Source organism: Notechis scutatus, chromosome 2 (genome assembly GCF_049901735.1).
Source record: "Notechis scutatus isolate UNSWTSFEM ecotype Mainland chromosome 2, rNotScu1.2, whole genome shotgun sequence".
Classification (NCBI taxonomy): Eukaryota; Metazoa; Chordata; class Lepidosauria; order Squamata; family Elapidae; genus Notechis; species Notechis scutatus.
The window spans coordinates 267,761,787-267,779,286 of record NC_142010.1 but is presented as its reverse complement, the minus strand read 5'-3'; the positions used below and the strand labels follow the sequence as shown (position 1 = coordinate 267,779,286).

General features: G+C 59.0%; 1 protein-coding gene across 1 annotated transcript in view; it reads right to left on the bottom strand.

The window, feature by feature from the left end:
• The window catches only part of LOC113423532 (uncharacterized), a 113,307-nt gene that overhangs the window by 58,264 nt on the left and 37,543 nt on the right, over positions 1-17,500 (bottom strand). The window contains 5 exon segments of the mRNA XM_087954243.1: positions 991-1,248; positions 2,745-3,761; positions 3,833-8,201; positions 8,248-10,544; positions 15,037-15,241. Of these exon segments, the coding sequence (XP_087810369.1) occupies positions 991-1,248; positions 2,745-3,761; positions 3,833-8,201; positions 8,248-10,544; positions 15,037-15,241 (8,146 nt within the window).

Genomic DNA, 17,500 nt, shown 5'->3' with positions numbered 1-17,500 from the left:
AAGGCTCCCCCCCAAGGCAGAAGCCCTTCCCTGCAGGACGCCCTTGGCTTTCCCTCCTGAGCCCAAGAGCCAGGCGCCCAGCGCTCCCTCCATCAGAATTCGAATGGGACATCCATTGTGTTTGACAGCCGTCTCCTCTGCCGCGGCTCCCGCCCTCTGGAACACCTGGCCCAGCTCTGCCAGGGGGCTTTGGGGTACCTATGGGGGTGTTTCCCACAGGAGGGGGTTGGCTAATTCAAATCCAATCCCACCTCCACACCCCCTCCGGCTCCCTCCTTTCCCCGCCTTGCGTGTTATTTTACAATGGATGATTTAAATGGTTTTTCCAAGACGTCTTTCTGTTGGGAACCACCCAGAGCCGTTGGATACGAGGTGGGGGGCTAATACTTTAGGGGAGCGAGGGGGCAGGAGGGGGGGGGGGCTTGCGCAGTGGGCCAAGTGAAGAGGAGGAAGGTGGCTTTCTGGGTGTTTCTCTGGAGGAAGCAGGGCCTTTGAAGGGCCGCCAGGCAGAGGAGGGGGCAGAGTTCTTCCGGAGTATCCCACAAGGGAAGGGGACAATCCCCAGGAAGGTGGCCAGGCCAGGTGGGCAGTCAGGGGTCACCTGGGGCTCTGCCCGGACGCCCACAGCTGCCCTTCTAACTGGAGGGGGAAGGGAAGCCCAAAGGACTTGTGAGCTGCCCCTCCCCCAACAGAAGGCGACTTCGGGTGCCTTACGAACGGGAAAAAGATAAATATAAAAATGACTAAAATTAATAGTGCTATGCTGCATAAAAACTAGAATCGAGGAGGACCGGGGGGGGGAGGGCATGGGGATGACATCAACCACTCAGCTGCTTCCAGGGCTGAGCAGCCCCCGGGGGCTCCAAGCCAACCAGCAAAGCCAGGCGGCTCAAGGGTCCCAAGGGGGCAGGAAAGGCCCAAAATCCCTTGGCCCGCGGGGTCCACAGCCGCCCCTTCCCTGGAGCGAGTGGGGCAGGCGCAGTTTCCCACCTGCCTGGGGGATCCGGAGCAGCTTTGGGGGTCCTGTCCTCCTTGGCCTTCTCTTCTTCTCCATCCTCGGACTCGGCCCCCGGCCGGCTCGGGGCTCCTGGACGTCCGGCAGGGTCGGGCCACGGCTTCCGGGAGTTCCTCCTCTCCTCCTCCTCCTCGTGCTCTGAGCCGGTGGGGCTGCCCTGCTCCACCTCGCTCAGCTGGGAGCTGCCCGGAGTGAGGTTGCAGGAGGAGCCGAACCTGCTACTGCCGGCAGGACTGTTGAGGGGAGGGGAGGGGGGAGAGAGAAAAGAGCAGGTGAGGGTGCAGAACTCGGGGGGGGCAAGGGATGGAGAAGCAGCCAGGGGGCGGGGAGCAGGGCTAGCTACCCCCAAAAAGGGGGAGGGGATCAGGGACTTGCTGGAGGGGAAGCTGCAGGGCTCCCCAATTCCCAGACCTCAGCCGAGCATCCAGGCTTGGAGCTTCTCCCCCCAGTGGGCCTCTGACCCCAGAAATAATGGGGGTCTCCCGTCTCCCCCACAGAGCCCAGGCCCCTCCCCCAGTCTTTCTGCTCCCCCTGCAGACCAGCTCAGCCCAGGGGGGCTGAGCCGCCTTTCACCCCCAGCTGGAAGAAGCAATCGCCAGTCCCATGGACAACAGGGGGGGAGGGCTGTGCACCATGGTGTTTGGGGGCGGCTAGTCAGACGGTCTACGAATCTGGATTCTTTCCAGGCTGGCAAAGGCTCGCTACAGCCAGCCAGGCGGAGGGAAGCGGAGAAGGGGAAGAGATCGGACGAGGGGGCTGAGCAGGAGCCAAGCACTGCAGGGCTGGCCTGGGGAGGCCCACAGGATTCGTCCACACAGCCCCGGGAGGCCGAGGGCCACTTGAGGCCAGAAACCGGACGCCCAGACCAGCAGCACAGCCAGCAGCTGTGGGTGGGCCCAGAAACGGTCAGCGCCCACCCCCAAACCCCTCTGGGAAGAGCAGAGACCCCCGGGATGCCCCCTCGGCCCCTCACAGCCACGGCTCAGCCCTGATGGCCGCTCCCAAATGGACACAACTGGGCAGCCGTGAGGAAAAGCAGGTGGGGTGACAGCTGGGGTGGCGGGGGATCCCAAGAACAGCCTCCGCACCCCCAACCCATTTTGTCTCCCCCTTCAGCCCTTGGCAGAAGAGCAGAGCCTTGCGTAGGGCCTCCCCTGGCGAGTGGGAGCCGTGGGCTGTTCTCAGAAACCCCCCTCAGGTCTGCAAAGACTTACAAAATCCACGTTCAAAGACGGACACACGAAGGGAGGGAGGGACGGGCTCAAGGTCACCCCCTCAGCCACCCGCCAGGGACCGGGCAGCCGCAGGAGGCCGGAGGGATGGGCCAGAGGCCTCTGACCGGGGCTCTTGCCCCATAAATGGACCGGCCGCCTCCATTTATGGGCTGCCTTTGCTACTGGCCTGCGCTTGAGGGGCGGTCGTGGGCTGCTCTCCTCCACCGGCCGAGGCCCAGCAACATGGGGCTCCTCCTCTGGGCAAGTGACGCCGTCCTTCTGCTCTGCTTGACCAGGGATGGAGGCCATGTCCCCTCTTCTTCTCCTTCTCCTTCTTCTTCTTCCAGGGTCGGGGCAGGAGGGCCCCCAGGAACGGCCCTCAGGCCCTCTTCCTGCCCTGGGCCCCCCAGTTCCAGGCCTGGGCCAGGCTCGGCCGCAGCAGGAGCAGTTCTGGCCCCCAAGAACGTCTCGCCTGAGCTGTCCGCCTGCACGGGTGGGGGGCTGGACTCGGGCACTGGACCCCCAGCCGGCCTGCCCCCATCCACGGCTGCTGAGGGCTGCCCGAGGGCTCCAGACCGGAGGAGCCATCGCAGGGGGCTCCCTGCCCGGAGGAAGGTCCCTTCTTCGCCTCCTTTTCTTTCGGGCCTTTCTGCCAAGGGAGGGAGAAGTCCAGCTTCCTGCCGAACACCGTCTCTTGGAGGCTCCCGGTTTTCTCCCCCTTCTCATCGCTTCCTCCGCCAAACAGAGCGGAAGAAACGCTGCCCAAGCCGGGCCGGAGACCTGGCTCAGCCCTGGGGGTCTTGCAAGCCGCAGGTGAGAAGAAGGAGCCCATCGGTTTGATGCTGCTGCTGCTAGAAGACCCAAAGCCGAACTTGCGCCAAGGGGGCCTGCTTAACATCTCGAATACAGATGTGGCGCTGTTGGCCTCTGAGGCAGGGGCACCACCGGCAGGCTCCTTATCTGGGCCCCCCCCTAAGGCCTCAACGCCCAGAGGCTTCTCACTGGGGGCTGGAACCTCCTCCTGCTCAACGGGGGGAGGCTTCACATCACGGACGCTGTCCGCACCTTCATGGTGCAAATCAGGGCTCTCCTCCTTCCCAGCCGTTTCAGCTGCCGCTCCTAGGCTCTCACCTCCGTTTGGTGGACAGATGTTGGCTTGCGCCTTTACGGCTGGCGATTCATCCATGCCCGGCTGGCTCCCGTTGTCCTCTGCCTCGGCTTCCCGCCCAGGCGTGTTTCCCCAACCCTCCTGGCCAAGAGGAGAGCCCGTTTGGGGTTCCAGATCCAGTTGCTTCTGCGTAGCAGGCCCAGCCTCCTCCTCTTCCAACGTCGCTGCTTTGGCCTCCTCCAGCATTGCAACAGATTCTGCTGCCGCTACCTTGCTGGAAACTTGGGCGCACGTATCGGCCTCCCTCATTTCATCCGAAGTTAGGAGGTCCACCTGCCCCCCTTCGGGGCCTTGGCTCTTCTCTGAGGTCAAGGAGTCCAGAGCATTCGGCTCTTGGCAAGCGTCCGGCTTTCGGCTGGCTTCCCTTTCCAGATCCACACGGAGGGCTTCTCCTGCCAGGCTCAACAGCCCATCCTCCTTCAAGACGCTTCTGGCCTCGGTCTCCTCCGGCCCCACACTCGGCTCTTGCCCTGAGGGTCCTGCTTCTGAGCCCTGGCCTCTCCTTGCCCCCTTGCTTTCTTGGGTGGAGGAGAGGGCTCCTTCCCTGGAACTGAGCCCGCCGCTCCTTTCGCCTCCGAGTCCACGCGGGGAGGCTTTGAGGGCGTGGAAGCTTTCGAAGGAGGCTGTTCCGCTGCTCCTTTGGAGAAGCCAAAGAGGCTGCCTGTGAACAAGGAGGGAGGCCCACCCTGCTGAAATGCGCTGCCTAAAAAGGAGGCACTCTTCTTCTGCAGATTGGGGGTGCCTGGAGCCTGCCGTGGGCTGCCCAGAAAGTCAGAGAATGTTTTCGTGGGTTTCATTTTGGTGAAGAAGCTTGAAAATGTCTCCACGGAGGAATCTAGAACAGACTTGTTGCTGGTAGCTTCTTCGGGCGCCTTCAGCCCGTCCAGCTCCCCCTCCAGTGGGACCTTGGGGAGAGGCTCCTGGCCCTGAGCCTGCTGGGCTCCAGCCGGGGAAGGAGGGCCGAGTCCTTGCGGGGGCTCCGGCACCACCTCCTGGCCCGAGCCTTGGACAGCAGCTCTCCTCTGATCCGAAGACGACCCGGGGGGTTCGGTGTTTTCCAAAGCTTCGTTCCCATCTGGAAGGGGGGCGGCTTCCTTCTCAGACAAACAGCCCTCCGTCTCCTCCCGCTCAGTCGGGCTCTGGGGCAACCATTCCGGAACCTCTGGGACTTCTGGAGAGGAGCAAGTCCCCTCCTCCGGGACTCCAGGACCTTCGCAGGCAGGGTCAGGCTGGTCTTCTTGCTTTGCATTCTGGAGAGATGGGCTGGCCGTAAGGGGTCCTCCCAAGGCACATTCCCTGGCCTTCTCGGCCACTGGCGTGCTGGCTTCCCTCGCCCCGTCCTGCAAGCCATCAGCTTCCTGGGTGCCCAGCACAGCGTCTCTAACCCCGGAGATGGGGCCCTTCTCCTCCACAACTGGTTTCCTGGCCGTCCCAACGCCAGCATCAGCAGAAGCGGATTGCCCCGGGAGCGGTTCCTCCTTCCCTTGCCATGGAGGTGGCTTGGCGAGGGGACCTCTGTCAGGAGCAGGCGGTGGCTCTTCAGGGGAGAAGGCGGCCCAACGGAAGAAGCTGGAGCTGTGTGGAAGCCCTTTCTTGCCAGCGAAGGGGATCTTGAACAAGCCTTCTGGCTCCGGGCCTCTGGCAGTCTGGGAGGGCACAGGCGCTGGGGCCGGGGCAGCGGCTTTCTTGGAGGCAGGGAAAAGGGAGGAAATAGCCCAGCTGCCGGCTGTCTGCTGAGGCTTTGGAGGGGCAGCTTGGGACAAGCCAAAGGGGAGTCTGGGCCCCGGTTCCTCAGGGGGCTGCCTGGCCGCCTCTGGCTGGACCTTATCAGGCGAGGCTCCCGGCTGCCCTTTGTCCAACAAGGAGAACCAGCTGGAGCTCAAGGAACTGGACTTCCTTGCTGCCGAGTCCCCCAGCAACCCAGAGAGGCTCCTGAGCAGGCCTCCCTCTTCTGGGGGTGGGCTGTGCCGCCCCATTGCAGGGCTTGTGAGTGAGTTGGCTGCCTGCTCAGCCTCTGCAGGAGGCGCTTCCTTGACCCTGGCCGATTTCTCTCTGGCCTTTTGGGGGGGCTGCTCCTTAGGGAAGAGGCCCTCCTTGGCCCCACCTGCCCCAGGTGGCTCTGAAGAGACACCCACCTCAGACGCAGGACCCATACTGGGTTCCTGAGCCAGTGCCTGGGCTACTTGCCCGTTGCTCAGGGCTGGGAAGGGGCTGTCAGATGGGGAGGGGGCTGGCTCCTTGGTGAAAAAGCCTCTGATGGAGCCGAAGAAGGACGGGGCCCCCGGGGGCTCTGCCTGGCCCTGGGTCTCACTTTTCACCTGATGGGGCTGAGAGGTTGGCCGAGGTTGCGATGGAGGCTTGCTTCCCTGCATCTTCAAGAGACCGAGGAGTCCTGGTTCTGCAGGGGCCAGGGGGCCTTCTCCGGGACCCCCTGTTTTGAGGTCACTCTTAGAAAGGGTCTCCTTGGCCTTAGCAGCTATTTGGCTCAGGGCTGGCCACGTGTTTTCAGGCTCTCCCAGGGACCCTGCAGCTGCCTTGGCATTGATGTCCGGCTGGGCGACTGTGTCGGAAGTGAGACCCCGGCTGAATGGGGAGGCGGATCTGCGCAGGGGAGCCCTGTTCTGGGTGGGAGGCAGGGCAACCGCAGCCTCTTCTTGGGCAGTGGAAACAGGCAGGGGCTCTGGCTGAGCTTCTCCCTTCTTCCTGGCTGGTGTTCCAGGTGTGGCAGGAAACCTCAAGCGTGGGCCCTGGTCCTTCTCTGCCGCATCCTCCAGCATCTCGACGTCCTTCCCTGAGCCCTGGCCCATCAGCCCACCCAAGGCAGAAAGCCAAGAGGAGAAGACCTTGTTGCTTGGGCCCTTCTCATCTTCTTTGGCTGTCTCTGCTTCCGCAAGGGACACAGGTGGGAGGTCAGACTTGGGGGCAGCTTTAAAGATTTGAAGGCCAGAAGGTTTGGCTTGTTGGCTTTCAGAAATGCTCGTCCTAGGAGCCACATCCAGCGACTTGGCTTGGAATTCCTCCTTTAGCCCCCCGCCAGGGGCCATCCTGAAATGTGGCCGGAGGTCAAAGGACGCGTCTTCTGCAGACCCTTCCCTCTTCTCCTCAGGCCTAAAGGCCCCTTTATCGCGTTGCAGAATCCCGTACCCTGAGAAGTCCAAAGGCTTCTCTTTCTGGTGGTAAGCCGATTCCTCCAACACTTGGGAAAAGGTTTCTACGTTCATAAACTTGTCCCTTCTTTGAAAAGCTACAGACAAATCAAGAGGCTTGTTTACAAAATAACCCTCCCACTCTTCCTCTTCATCCAACCAGAATAACTCATCTTCCAGGGGCACTTTGAAGCCGCAAACGGAAACCAGGTCTCCTTCCGACACAACCCTTTGCCAAGAGCCCTCCAGGTCACTGTCCTCCCAGCTGTCTGGATGAGGGTAAATATCGGAGGTGCAGATGTAGACAAACTGCCCGGTAGAATCAGTGAGTAGGGAGTAAACATACTGACCATCAGTGTATATGTAGTAACCATAATCACCGTCTTCCGACGGCCACCACACTCCCTGCAGCAGAGGCACCAGCCAGTCCAGGGACTCCGGGCAGTGGCCCAGCAGCCAAGGGTCTTCCATGTACAGGGCCTCCTGATCAATTAGGGTCCACATATTAGTGCCATAAGCAGATGAACGGCTTAAATCTATCGGCCCGTCTTCCAAAATGCAGTTGAACTGGTGTGGAGACAGACTTCCATTCAAATAAGGAGCTGCCCACGTTTCATTTTCCCCCAGGCAAAAATCGGGTGGTCCAAGCGACACGACATTAAAATCGATCGCTGCCGGATCAAACTTCTCACTAGGTCTCCAGTCCCCTGGACTGGCACTCCCATCCCTTTTACACAAATCCATTCCTGCATTGCTAGATTCCGACCAGGTCAGGACCTCATCCCAGGAGACGGGATTCCGGTTTAAAACGTAATAAAGAGGCAGGGACGCCTGGACCGTCTTTGCTGGGTCACCCCTGGGGTTGTAGTCCCTCTCCAAGGGGAACCCACTCCTGGTTTCCTCAAAAGGAGGAGGTTCTCCTGGCCAGTTGAGCAAGTCGGCATTCCGTGAGGAAGATCTGAGAAGCCCCCCCAGGTTTTCATGGGGAAGCCCTGGAGGAACACGAGGCTCTGTGTTGTTCCTGGAAAGGGCTGGTTTTGTTGATAAGTGTGTCTTCTTCTGGGGGCTGCTCAGAGGGACGGATGCTGCCTGGAGGGCAATGGATTCCTCGCCTGTGCCAGGCAGCCCGGCCTCCACCTGGGCCGCTTGGGCCACTCTCTCTTCCACCTTCTCTTTCGCCTGGTGCAAGAGGTTCTTGAGGAAGCTGCCTGCGCCCTCTTGGTCCTTGGTGCCTTCTTGAGTTTGGGGCGCCACTGGAGAGCCCCCCACTTTGGAATTAGTCTCCTCCGCATTCTTTTCAAAGATCTGCCCCAAACCACCCAGAAAGCTCAGGTGCGGCTTCTCCACCTTCCCCGGAGGTGGGTTTTCCCCTGAACTGAATGGAAACAATCCAGACAGCAAACCAGGTGAACGGTCCTTCGAGCCGGCTGTGCTGTCTTGAGCCTCTGGTCCTTCCTTGGAGGATAAACTGACGGGCAGAGGAGAGCGGAAAAGTCCGGGAAAGAAACCTTCCTGGGCATCAGCCAGAGTCCGGCCCCTTCCGACTCCACTATCCGCCTCTGAGTTTCCCCCTGCCGGGTTCAGGGCGCATCCACCTTGCGAGGAGGCCGTGGCTACTGCTCGGCGGCGGCGCTGCTCCTCTGCCTGCGACACCATTTAGGCCCCTGTGACCACGGCTGCCACGCTCCACCCTCTCCGAAGGGCCTGCAGCCCCCTCCTCCTGAGGGCCACTTCCTGGTCCCCAAGGGCCGGCTCCCGGTTTCCCCTTCAGCTCCTCTTGGTGCTCTGGCGGAGACTTTGGGGGGGAAGCCTGGGGAACCTCTGGATTACTCCCCAAAGGTCCCTCTTTGGGAGCCTCGGAGTTTTCAGCTGGAGCAGCTTTCAGGAAGGAAGAGAAGAATCCTTGTTTCCCCTTATTTTCCTGCGGTTTGTCTGAGAAGCTGAAGCTGCCCAGGAAGGAAACCTGCAGTTTCTCAGGGAACGGGAAGGAGGGAGCTTTGCTGCTGGCGGAACTGGCTTTCCTGACATCGTCTTCGGACTTGCACTGCTTCCCCAGGCCCAAGGACGTCCCTCTGGCCGGAGGGTCAGCGGGGGCAGAAAGTGGCAACAGGCTGAAGCATTTTTTAAGAGGACTAAAAAAACCGGCGGGAGATTCTCTTTGTTCTGAAGGTTGGGGGCTGCCCTCCTTCGGCCCTTCCTGCGGTTTGTCCTCAGGAGGCCGAAGGGCCAAAGGCTCCGGAGGGGTTTCCCCATCTGAGGGGACTTTGGGAGACTCCGCTGGCCTCCCGGGAACAGCCACGCCAGCAAAACCCGCTTTCAGGCTGACGCCAGCACAGGAGCTGGAGGCGGAGGGTGCTGGACCCCCAGTGGGATCAGCTGCTGGCTCCCCCTCCCTTGTTTCCAGCGGGGAGCTTCTGGGTTCTGTGCCGTCTTCGCCAGGCTTCTCTCTGGCCTCAGCTCCACTTACGGGCGAGGGTCCAGCTGCTACGGCCGCTCCCTCTTTCGTGGCCTCTTTCTTTGGCTCCTTCTTCTCCGTCAATGTGGTCTTTAAAGAACTGAACACGCCCAAGAGAGAGCTCACAGCTGCACTTGTCTTCTGAAACGGGCCCTCGGCGTCATCTGCAGGAGGGTCAAGGGCTGGAGGGGCCGGACAGGCCTGGTCATCCCTGTCAGAGGCTTCTGGGAGACTCACACTGGCAGCACCAGCCACTTTCGCCCGGCTCTGCTCGGGGAGGGAAGCCAGCTCTTCTTCAGGCAAGCAGACATCAGGCCTGCTTTCCGCTTCCACGTCCAGATGAGGCTGGTTGGAGGAGTCCCTCACGGGGACCTCTGACACGAACTTCTCCATGGAGGACGTGAGCAGCGTCTTTCCAGAGCTCACTTTCTCCGTAAGGAAGCTGAAGAAGGTCTGGGCTGTGTCTTTCATCCCCAGAACGTCCGAGAAGGCCTCTGCTCGGCTGTCGCTCTTCTCCTTCTCTTTCTCCTTCTCCTCCTCCACAGCAGGGGCTGCCTTGGCCTGCTTGGCCTGGGCCACCTCCTCCGCCTCCTGGACGGGGAGGCCGTGATTCCTGCTTTCCTGCTGTGGAAGGGCTTCCCAGCTGCTAATCTCTTCCTCCTTTTCGGCCAGGTATTCGGACACCGTCTCCACCAAGCACTGCAGCTCGTCCACCGTACTGAGGTCTCCCTCCGGCGGTGCTTGGGCAGGCAAGAAGGCCACGTGTTCCTGGAGAGAGCCACGCCTGGGCTCATACCAGCCATGGGCCATTTCCCCCTTCCCTTCCTCATGGGAAGCAGGAGAACCCCCAAGATCCTCAGGCCAACTTCTGCCTTCCAGCTCAAGGGCTCCAGCCAGCCGGAAACAACTGGCTGCCTCTTCTGGGTGCAGCCAGTCTTCACCTCCAAAACGGGCTGGCTGAGGGTCGCAGTTTCTCTCTGGGCTGTCAGAGAACCTGGCGCTTTGGACCAGGGGGGTCTCTCTGTATGGAAGCAAATCCCAACATCCGGGCCGCTGAGCCCCAACATCCCGAGGCCGGAGGTGGCGGCTATACAGATCAGCGTCTTCGTAACTGGAGTTACGTTCGGTTCTTGTTTTCCTGCTGCTTCCAGAAATAATGATTTCGTGGGGGATTCTCAGCCTCCCGTTGATTTGAGGCCTTCTCCACTCAAGTGGACCTTCTCCACTCCACTCTGCATTGTCTCTCCGCCTCTTTTTCCTTCTCCTGTCTATAGTATCGTATTCCGCTGGATACGACAGGGCGTCGGGGCGTGCTAATTCCACACAAATTTTGGGTGAGGCCCTGGAATTTTTCAGATGGCCACCACTGCCCTGTTTGGCGAACCGAGGCCTCCTTACCTCCTGCCAATTCCTAGCCCTTTTTTCTAAAAAATCTTCTATTAGCTGTTTGCCTAGTTCATCATAGTCCTCCACAGACACCTCTCGGTCAAGATCGTGGTCAAAAGGAATAATCCTGACTTTCCCACTGCTAATTAAAGATCCTTGACTGGTAATGGAAAAAGGGGAAGAAAAAAAGAGGGGGGGGGAGGAAAAGGCAAGAAAGATGGAAAAATAACTTTAACGTAACTTTTATAAAAGAATTTCACAAAGAATAAATATGCAGACTTTATGAATAAAAATAAACCAGTATGAAATAATTAAAAGATGTACTTTTAATTCTAACCTTGATTAATGATTAGAAAGCACCCGTCTTATTACGATCGTTTCTCAATTCCGCACGAGAGAGAGAGGGAAGAGCAGGATCCTTTGGGGGAACGATGGGAAGCCCCCATAAACGGGGGGAGGGGGGTCTCCAGACCCAGCAGGGCGATTCTCCTGGAGGATCCCCCAACCCTTTTCATCTGGGGCTGGCAGGATGAAAACAGCCCCCTGCCCACCTCAGCAGGCTCCTTCCCTTGAGGGGGCTCCTCCACCCCCGGCCAGGGGGGGGGGGGGCTCAGGACTCAGCCGAGTGACTGTGGAAGGCTTGTCACTGGTTTAGGACCAGTCACTTAGTGATTGTCGGAGGTTCCCACCTGGGGGCTGCTTACGAACTGGATTCAAAGTTCCGACGGTCGTCTCCCCCTCCCCCCCCGTGCACACACACTTTGGCCACGTGGCACCAGGCCGCATTCGAGATATGTGCAGCCTCCCATACACACAAGAACACAATGACGACGCTTTTGCCAAGACGGAGCAGTTACTTCTGGCTTTCGGCAAAACCGGCCCCCTGGCAGAGAACTGGTTCACTTAACAGCAGCAGTCCTCACTTAATGACTGCTGCAAAAGAGGTAGCAAAACCAGGCTGGTCAAGGGGCCGCCCTGCTTTTCAGCACCCCAGAATTACCACCGTAATGAGCAGGCCCCACTGCAGCCATAGCTCCCGGAGGCCCGCAGAGCCATTTCACATAGGAGCTGCAGTGAGGCGTTATTGCTCAGAAGCATTTATTACATGCAGGGGCGCATTGAAAGGGCCTCTCAAAGAGAAGCTGCCACAGATCTCAGCAGGAGTCGAAGGCACTTTCCAACCGCTCCCTGTCCAGAGACTGCCTTGCTTTGGCGGGCGAAGCTGCTGGGAGGAGCAGCGAAGCCTCTCAGGCCAACAGCAAAATTGAGCCCAGTTGCCGAGGCCTCTGGACGATCACCAATCAGGACCTACCTATATTCCACTAATATACAGCACTTCCATAGTAAAGCACACGGATTTACTACAGGAAGCCGAAGAGGAGCAAACCATCTGTGCACAACGTTCTCTCAAGCCCCTCGTCGCGAGCAGCCCAAGGGGAGAATCGATGGAGGGCCCGTCGCGGGAATTGAGGGGTCGCTCGGGGCCATTTGGATCAGAAACGGGACAACTCGCCACGGCCAACTCGCTGCAGGACAATTCAACGTTTAAATATTTAAGATAGTTAAAACTTATTTTAATTTTCGTCATTTGCATTTCGCTTTGCCCCTCCTTCACGGGATCCTTTCTTTCATGATTCTGTCCCACCGTTTCTTCGAGTTTAGTGCAGCTCTTGCCCTGCGCCTGAGTCACCCAGTGGCGAGTTGTCGTAGCCCCCTGCCCCCCCAGCAATCATCCACTGGACTGCCCCCAGGCAGGACCCTGCAGGGCCAGCACTCTCCCACCAGCAGCCTGTCCTTTGAACAACGAAGCCATGCAGCAGCAGGGACCGCCCGGGACCCGCCACCATTACGCCCTGCCAAGCAGAGCCACCACGCCACAGGACACACGACACAGAAGCCGCGGCTGCGGCAGCACCACCCACCTATCCGACAACTCTAAGGAGTGCCGGCTTTCTAGGGACAGCTGGCGGCTGGTCACTTGGCTGGAATGTGATGTGGATTCCAGGTCGGTCTGGCCACTCCCAGTGGAGTCTAGGCTGCCATGTCTTCTTCAGAAGGCCAGGCCGAGAGGCGGGGACAAGAAGCACAGAAAGCGGCACAGGAAGTTGAGAGAGCTCCGGGGCTGCACCGCAGGATGGGGACGTTATCTGCGGGGCAGGCCGGCTGCGGAGGTGGGACCCTGACGGTGCCCAGCAGACCCCGAAGCCAGACTGGGGCCATGAGGGGCAGCAGGTCCTGGGGTGAGGAACGAGAGCGTGGCAGCGGCCCTCGCGCTCTCTCTCTCGCTCTCTCCTTGCCCTGTGAGGGTCACGTCTGGAGGATGCTGTTGTGCGAAGCTTCTCAGATCCTTTCGGACCTTCTGCCCTTGGGAAGGAACCTTCACTCTCTTTGATGTCTATGGAGACGCTTCACAGGTGCTTTTTCCAAAAGGCAGCTGGACTTTCTTTTTCCTTTAAAACCTTTTGCTTCTCCTCCAAGAAGCTTCCTCAGGTGGAGAGGGAAGGAATTACCATATTTTCCGAGAATAAGATGGACCTTTTCCACTCCCCAAAGTGGGTGGAAACGTCTGTGTGTCTTATACAGTGAATGCTGCCGAAGCCCCGCCCACCTGCCGGCCCCCACCCTTCAGCCTCCGCCTCCCAGCCACTGGCCTCCTTGCAGCAACCAGCCTGTTTCAGCTTCAGCACAGCCTGATTAGCACAAGCAGCTGATTGTCGGTTGGATCGGCCCCCCGACAATCAGCTGTTTCAGGCTGCAGGGATTGCCATCGCCTATTGCCGCCTTCGTGCGCCCCATTTTTGGCCTCCATGTGCCCCATTTTCTGCCCCATTTCCAATCCCTGCCACTCAGAACAGGCTGAAAATTGGACGCACGGAGGCGGCAATAGGCGATGGCAATCCCTGCAGCCTGAAACAGCTGATTGTCGGGGGGGGGGGGCGATCCAACCGACAATCAGCTGCTTGTGCTAATCAGGCTGTGCTGAAGCTGAAACAGGCTGGTTGCTGCAAGGAGGCCAGTGGCAGATTTTTTTCCTTGGTTTTCTCCCCAAAAGCTAGGTGCGTCTTATCCTTCACACCATCTTATACGCCGAAAAATACAGTATATTCCTTGCAGTCACCTGGTCGTTAGCCCTCTGAGAGTCATGGAGGCCACCTGGGGGTTCATCACCTGCCTCAGAGGGCAAATGGGTGAGGAACCTTCCTGGGACGGCTGAAAGGACCATGTTGCAGGCAGGAAATGGGATCCTCAGAGTTGGAAGAGACCTTATAGGTCATCTAGTCCAACCCCCTGCCCAAGCGGGAGACCCTACACCACTTGCCCTCTGATTCAGGTGATTCTGAGGGCACAGGTAAAGCCCCAAGTGGCCTCAATGACTCTCCAAGAGCTAATGACCAACCTCCGGAGCGCTAAAGACCAGGTGACTGCCAACAAATCCTGATCCTTCCAATCCCCCCACCAGTCAGTCAGAACTGAAGAAGCTTCTTGCACAGGAAGTGAAACATTTTCAAAGGGGAAAAAAATTCCAAGGAAGTCCAGTTGCCTTTGAAAAAAAGCCCCTTTGGGATTCGCTCTGCTTCCGTTTGAGGCAGGGGGCCAAGCTTGGAAGGTGGGCTGCCCAGGGCTGGTCTTCCTAGACTCAAGTCAAAGGGGCCGTTCCTCAGTTACAGGCACTCCAATCCAGCCTCCATCCGCAGAGGGTCGCAGGGAGACTGACATGTGGCCCCAGGGTCCTCCTGAAGTGCCCAAGCCATGGAGGCTGCAAAGAAAGTTCTGGAATTCCGACATTTCCTGCAAAGCAGATTCCACACAAGGTAAAATCTGCCCTCCTCAAACGGACTGGTGGCAAATATACGCTCAGGGTGAGCATTATTTCACAATTCTCCCTAACGGGAGGCTGGCATGTTACTGAAATGGGCCAAAATACGTGGAAGTGAACGTCTCGTCCTCCGCCTCGCCCTCCGAGCCCCCAAACGCCAGGGGTTACGGGGCTCCTGAACGACACGGCTGGGCTCCCCTTCTGCAGGAGGAAGAGGGGGGGAAGCTCTCCGTGGCTCCCAAAACGGAAAAAAAACCCACCCAGAGTTGGCTGACACCACGGGTGGGGGGGCGCTCAGGGGGCCTGCGTGTGGGGGGAAACTTTGGCTCTGGGAATGTCCTCTGGTCATCGCCCGACAAAATGCCCTCCTCCTCCTCCTGCCACATCCCTTCACCCAGGACACAGGGAGTCCTTGACTTATGACCACAACTGAGCTCCAAATTTAAGTGGCCAAGTGAGTTTTGCCCCGTTTTACGACCTTCCTTGCCACAATCGTTTAGTGAATCATTGCAGTTGCCAAGTTAGCGACAGGCTTGTTCAGAGAATGTGGCCTGCTTGTCAGATGGTCGCAAAAGGGGATCACGTCACTCTGGGACACAGAGACCATCGCAAATACGAATCAGTTGCTGAGTGTCCGAATTCTGATCATGTCACTGTGGAGACGCTGCAACAGCCGCTAAGTGTGAAAAACGGCCACAAGTCACTTTACTCAGTGCCGGTGTAACTTGAACAGCCGCTAAGCAAACTGTTATAAGTCGAGGACTCCGGGTCAAGGGAGCGAGTCCCCAGGGGCAGGGTGGGGTGGGCAGGCAGCCAGGCCTTCCAGAGCACCCACCTCGTGCCAGTCCGCTCGTCCGAGGCGTACCCACGGAGGGGCTCCGCGCAGACCCCCTGCTGCTGCAGGCGGGAAGCCCCCCGGAAGGGGAAGGCCGAAGCGTTGGGCTGGGTGGTGGCGCAGTAGGCAGGGGGGAGGCTGGCGCTGGTCTCGCTGCGGTAGTCGCTGTCCCGGTCATCCACGGCGCTCTCGGGGCCTTCCGAAGCTGCGAGACATGAGACGCTGCGTCACGGGTGGGGCCTTCCAAAAGGGGGGGACACGGACACATGCAGACACCTCCCCAACCGGTGAAGCCTGAAGCCGCCTCGTCTGAGGAGGGAGGGCTCTTGGGAGCTTCCCTGCGCGGCAGCCTTGGCTGCCAATCCCCCCCTTGATTATACCTAGAGACGCCAAAGAGGGGCTGGCTTCATTCTGAGCCGAAAGTGGGGTACGGCAGAGGGGGAGGAGGGGCGGCTGGGCCGACTCCTGGACAGGAGGAGAAGCAGGTGGGTGTGCAGGGCAGCCTTCACCTGGGCTTCCTTCCCCTCTGGGGGCTTTCAGCTCTGCACCCTCCAGGCCAGGATGGCCCACCGGCCCCAGCCCAGGGCAGCTCTGGCCAGGGGAGCAGGTTGCGGGGGTTGGGGGGCTGGAGGGGCAATCCCCAGTTCTCCTGGAAGGGGCGAGGGTTGCCAAACAGGGACCCTTCAGGCAGCCCCCCACTGCTGGGGGGGGGGTCAGGGGAGGTGGAGAAGGGCAGAGAACATCCCGAAATGACCCCAGCCCCTCCTCTTAGCAAGCAGGGAATGGCCATACAATCCAGATCATTTCAGGTCCGGGATGGGGAGGAGAGGCCCAGAGCCACCTGCCCGGCTCAGGGGAGGCCCCTTCCTTCCCCCCCCCCCCCATCTTGCATGCTGGGGCCAGCCCCCCCCCCCCACCAGCCCCCCTTCTGCCTCCTCAGCCTTAAGCGGGCTAAAACACTGTTTGGGCGCAGGTTCTGCGTTGGTGCCTGGCAGGGGGAGGATTCCTGGCCCCACTTTCTCCGTCGTCGTCTCTCTGGACCGATCTGATTCTGGGCTCCCCAGGGCAGAGAGGCCTCCGGATACGGAATTCAAAGGCAGGCGGGAGGCAGCTGACTTCAAAGGGCCCCGCAAAGTCACGTGATTGTCCACCCGGGGAAAGGAGCCGCTTTGAATGAGCTCCCCACCGGAGGCCCCCATTTCTCTGCCTGGAAATCTCCAGCTTCACCCAAAGGGAACCGTCTCTTACACACGAAGCAGCTCCTTCCAGCGAGAATATCATGACGGCATGAATATTTTTACCATGCTTCCCCTGCCCCCACCTGCAAACTCTTCCAATGCTTGAATGAAGAGGCCCTGAGCGGGTCCCAAATTGAGATCACCCCATTTCCCCCCTCCCCAATCACACGCTGTGCTTCTTTTATCCGGTGGATGGAGAGTGAGGGTCCCAGAGGGGGCCACTAAAGGGCCGCCTAGTCCAGCCTCTGCCCAGGGTGGGGATCTCTCTTGACGAGGGCTGTCCCACTAGCCTCAGCAAAGCCCCCCCCCCCCATCTTTCCAGGCCAGGCCTCCCCTTGGCAAAATGCCCCCGTGTTTGGGGGTTTTTCCCAACATCCCCTCAAATTTGCTTCCTGCATCTTAAATGCAGGATTTCACATTCCCATCCTGGGGACGTTGCAAGAAAAGGACTCGTCCGTCTTTTCCTACGATATCCTTCAAGGCCTTTCAAATATGTTATTGCATTTCCTGTTGGGCATTTCCTCTAGAGCAGGGGTGCCCAACCTTGGCAGCTTTCAAGACCGGCGGACTTCAACTCCCAGAATTCCCCAGAAAGCTATGCTTCTTAGCTAGCCTGGCTAAGGAATTCTGGGAGTTGAAGTCCACAAGTCACAAGAGGGCCATGGTTCCCCACCCCAGACTAAAACGTTCCCTTCAAAGGAGCCTGACGTCCGGCATCTTTATCATTCCTTGAATCAGGCTCATTTGTACAGCTGCCTCCGTCTGAATCTCGCAGGCGGGACCTGGAAGCTGCACACACCACAGGCCAAGTAAAGAGGAGAAAGCAAGCTCTTATTTTCTACGATTTGGAAATGGCTTTGACCAAGAATTCCCAGTTCAAACTAGCGCAGTGAATTCCTAACACGTTTTCCCCCATCTCCTGTCAACGGTCTTGGCATTCCCGTCCTTATCTGCACATTTCTTTCCCCCCCGAGTGAAATGCTTTGCGCATTTCTGTCAAAATTTCATGTTGCCTTTTTCAGTTTATTTCTCTGTTCACTCAGGATCATTTAGAGACTCAACTAAGAGTTCAGACTTGGAAAGGGTGCAGAGAAGACGATTAAGGGGCCGGAGGCTAAAATATACGAAGAACAGTTGCAGGAATGGGGCCTGTCCTGTCCTGTGAAGAGAAGGACCAGGGGAGACAGGAGAGCAGGACAAGAACGTAATCCAGGAGAGAAACAGCC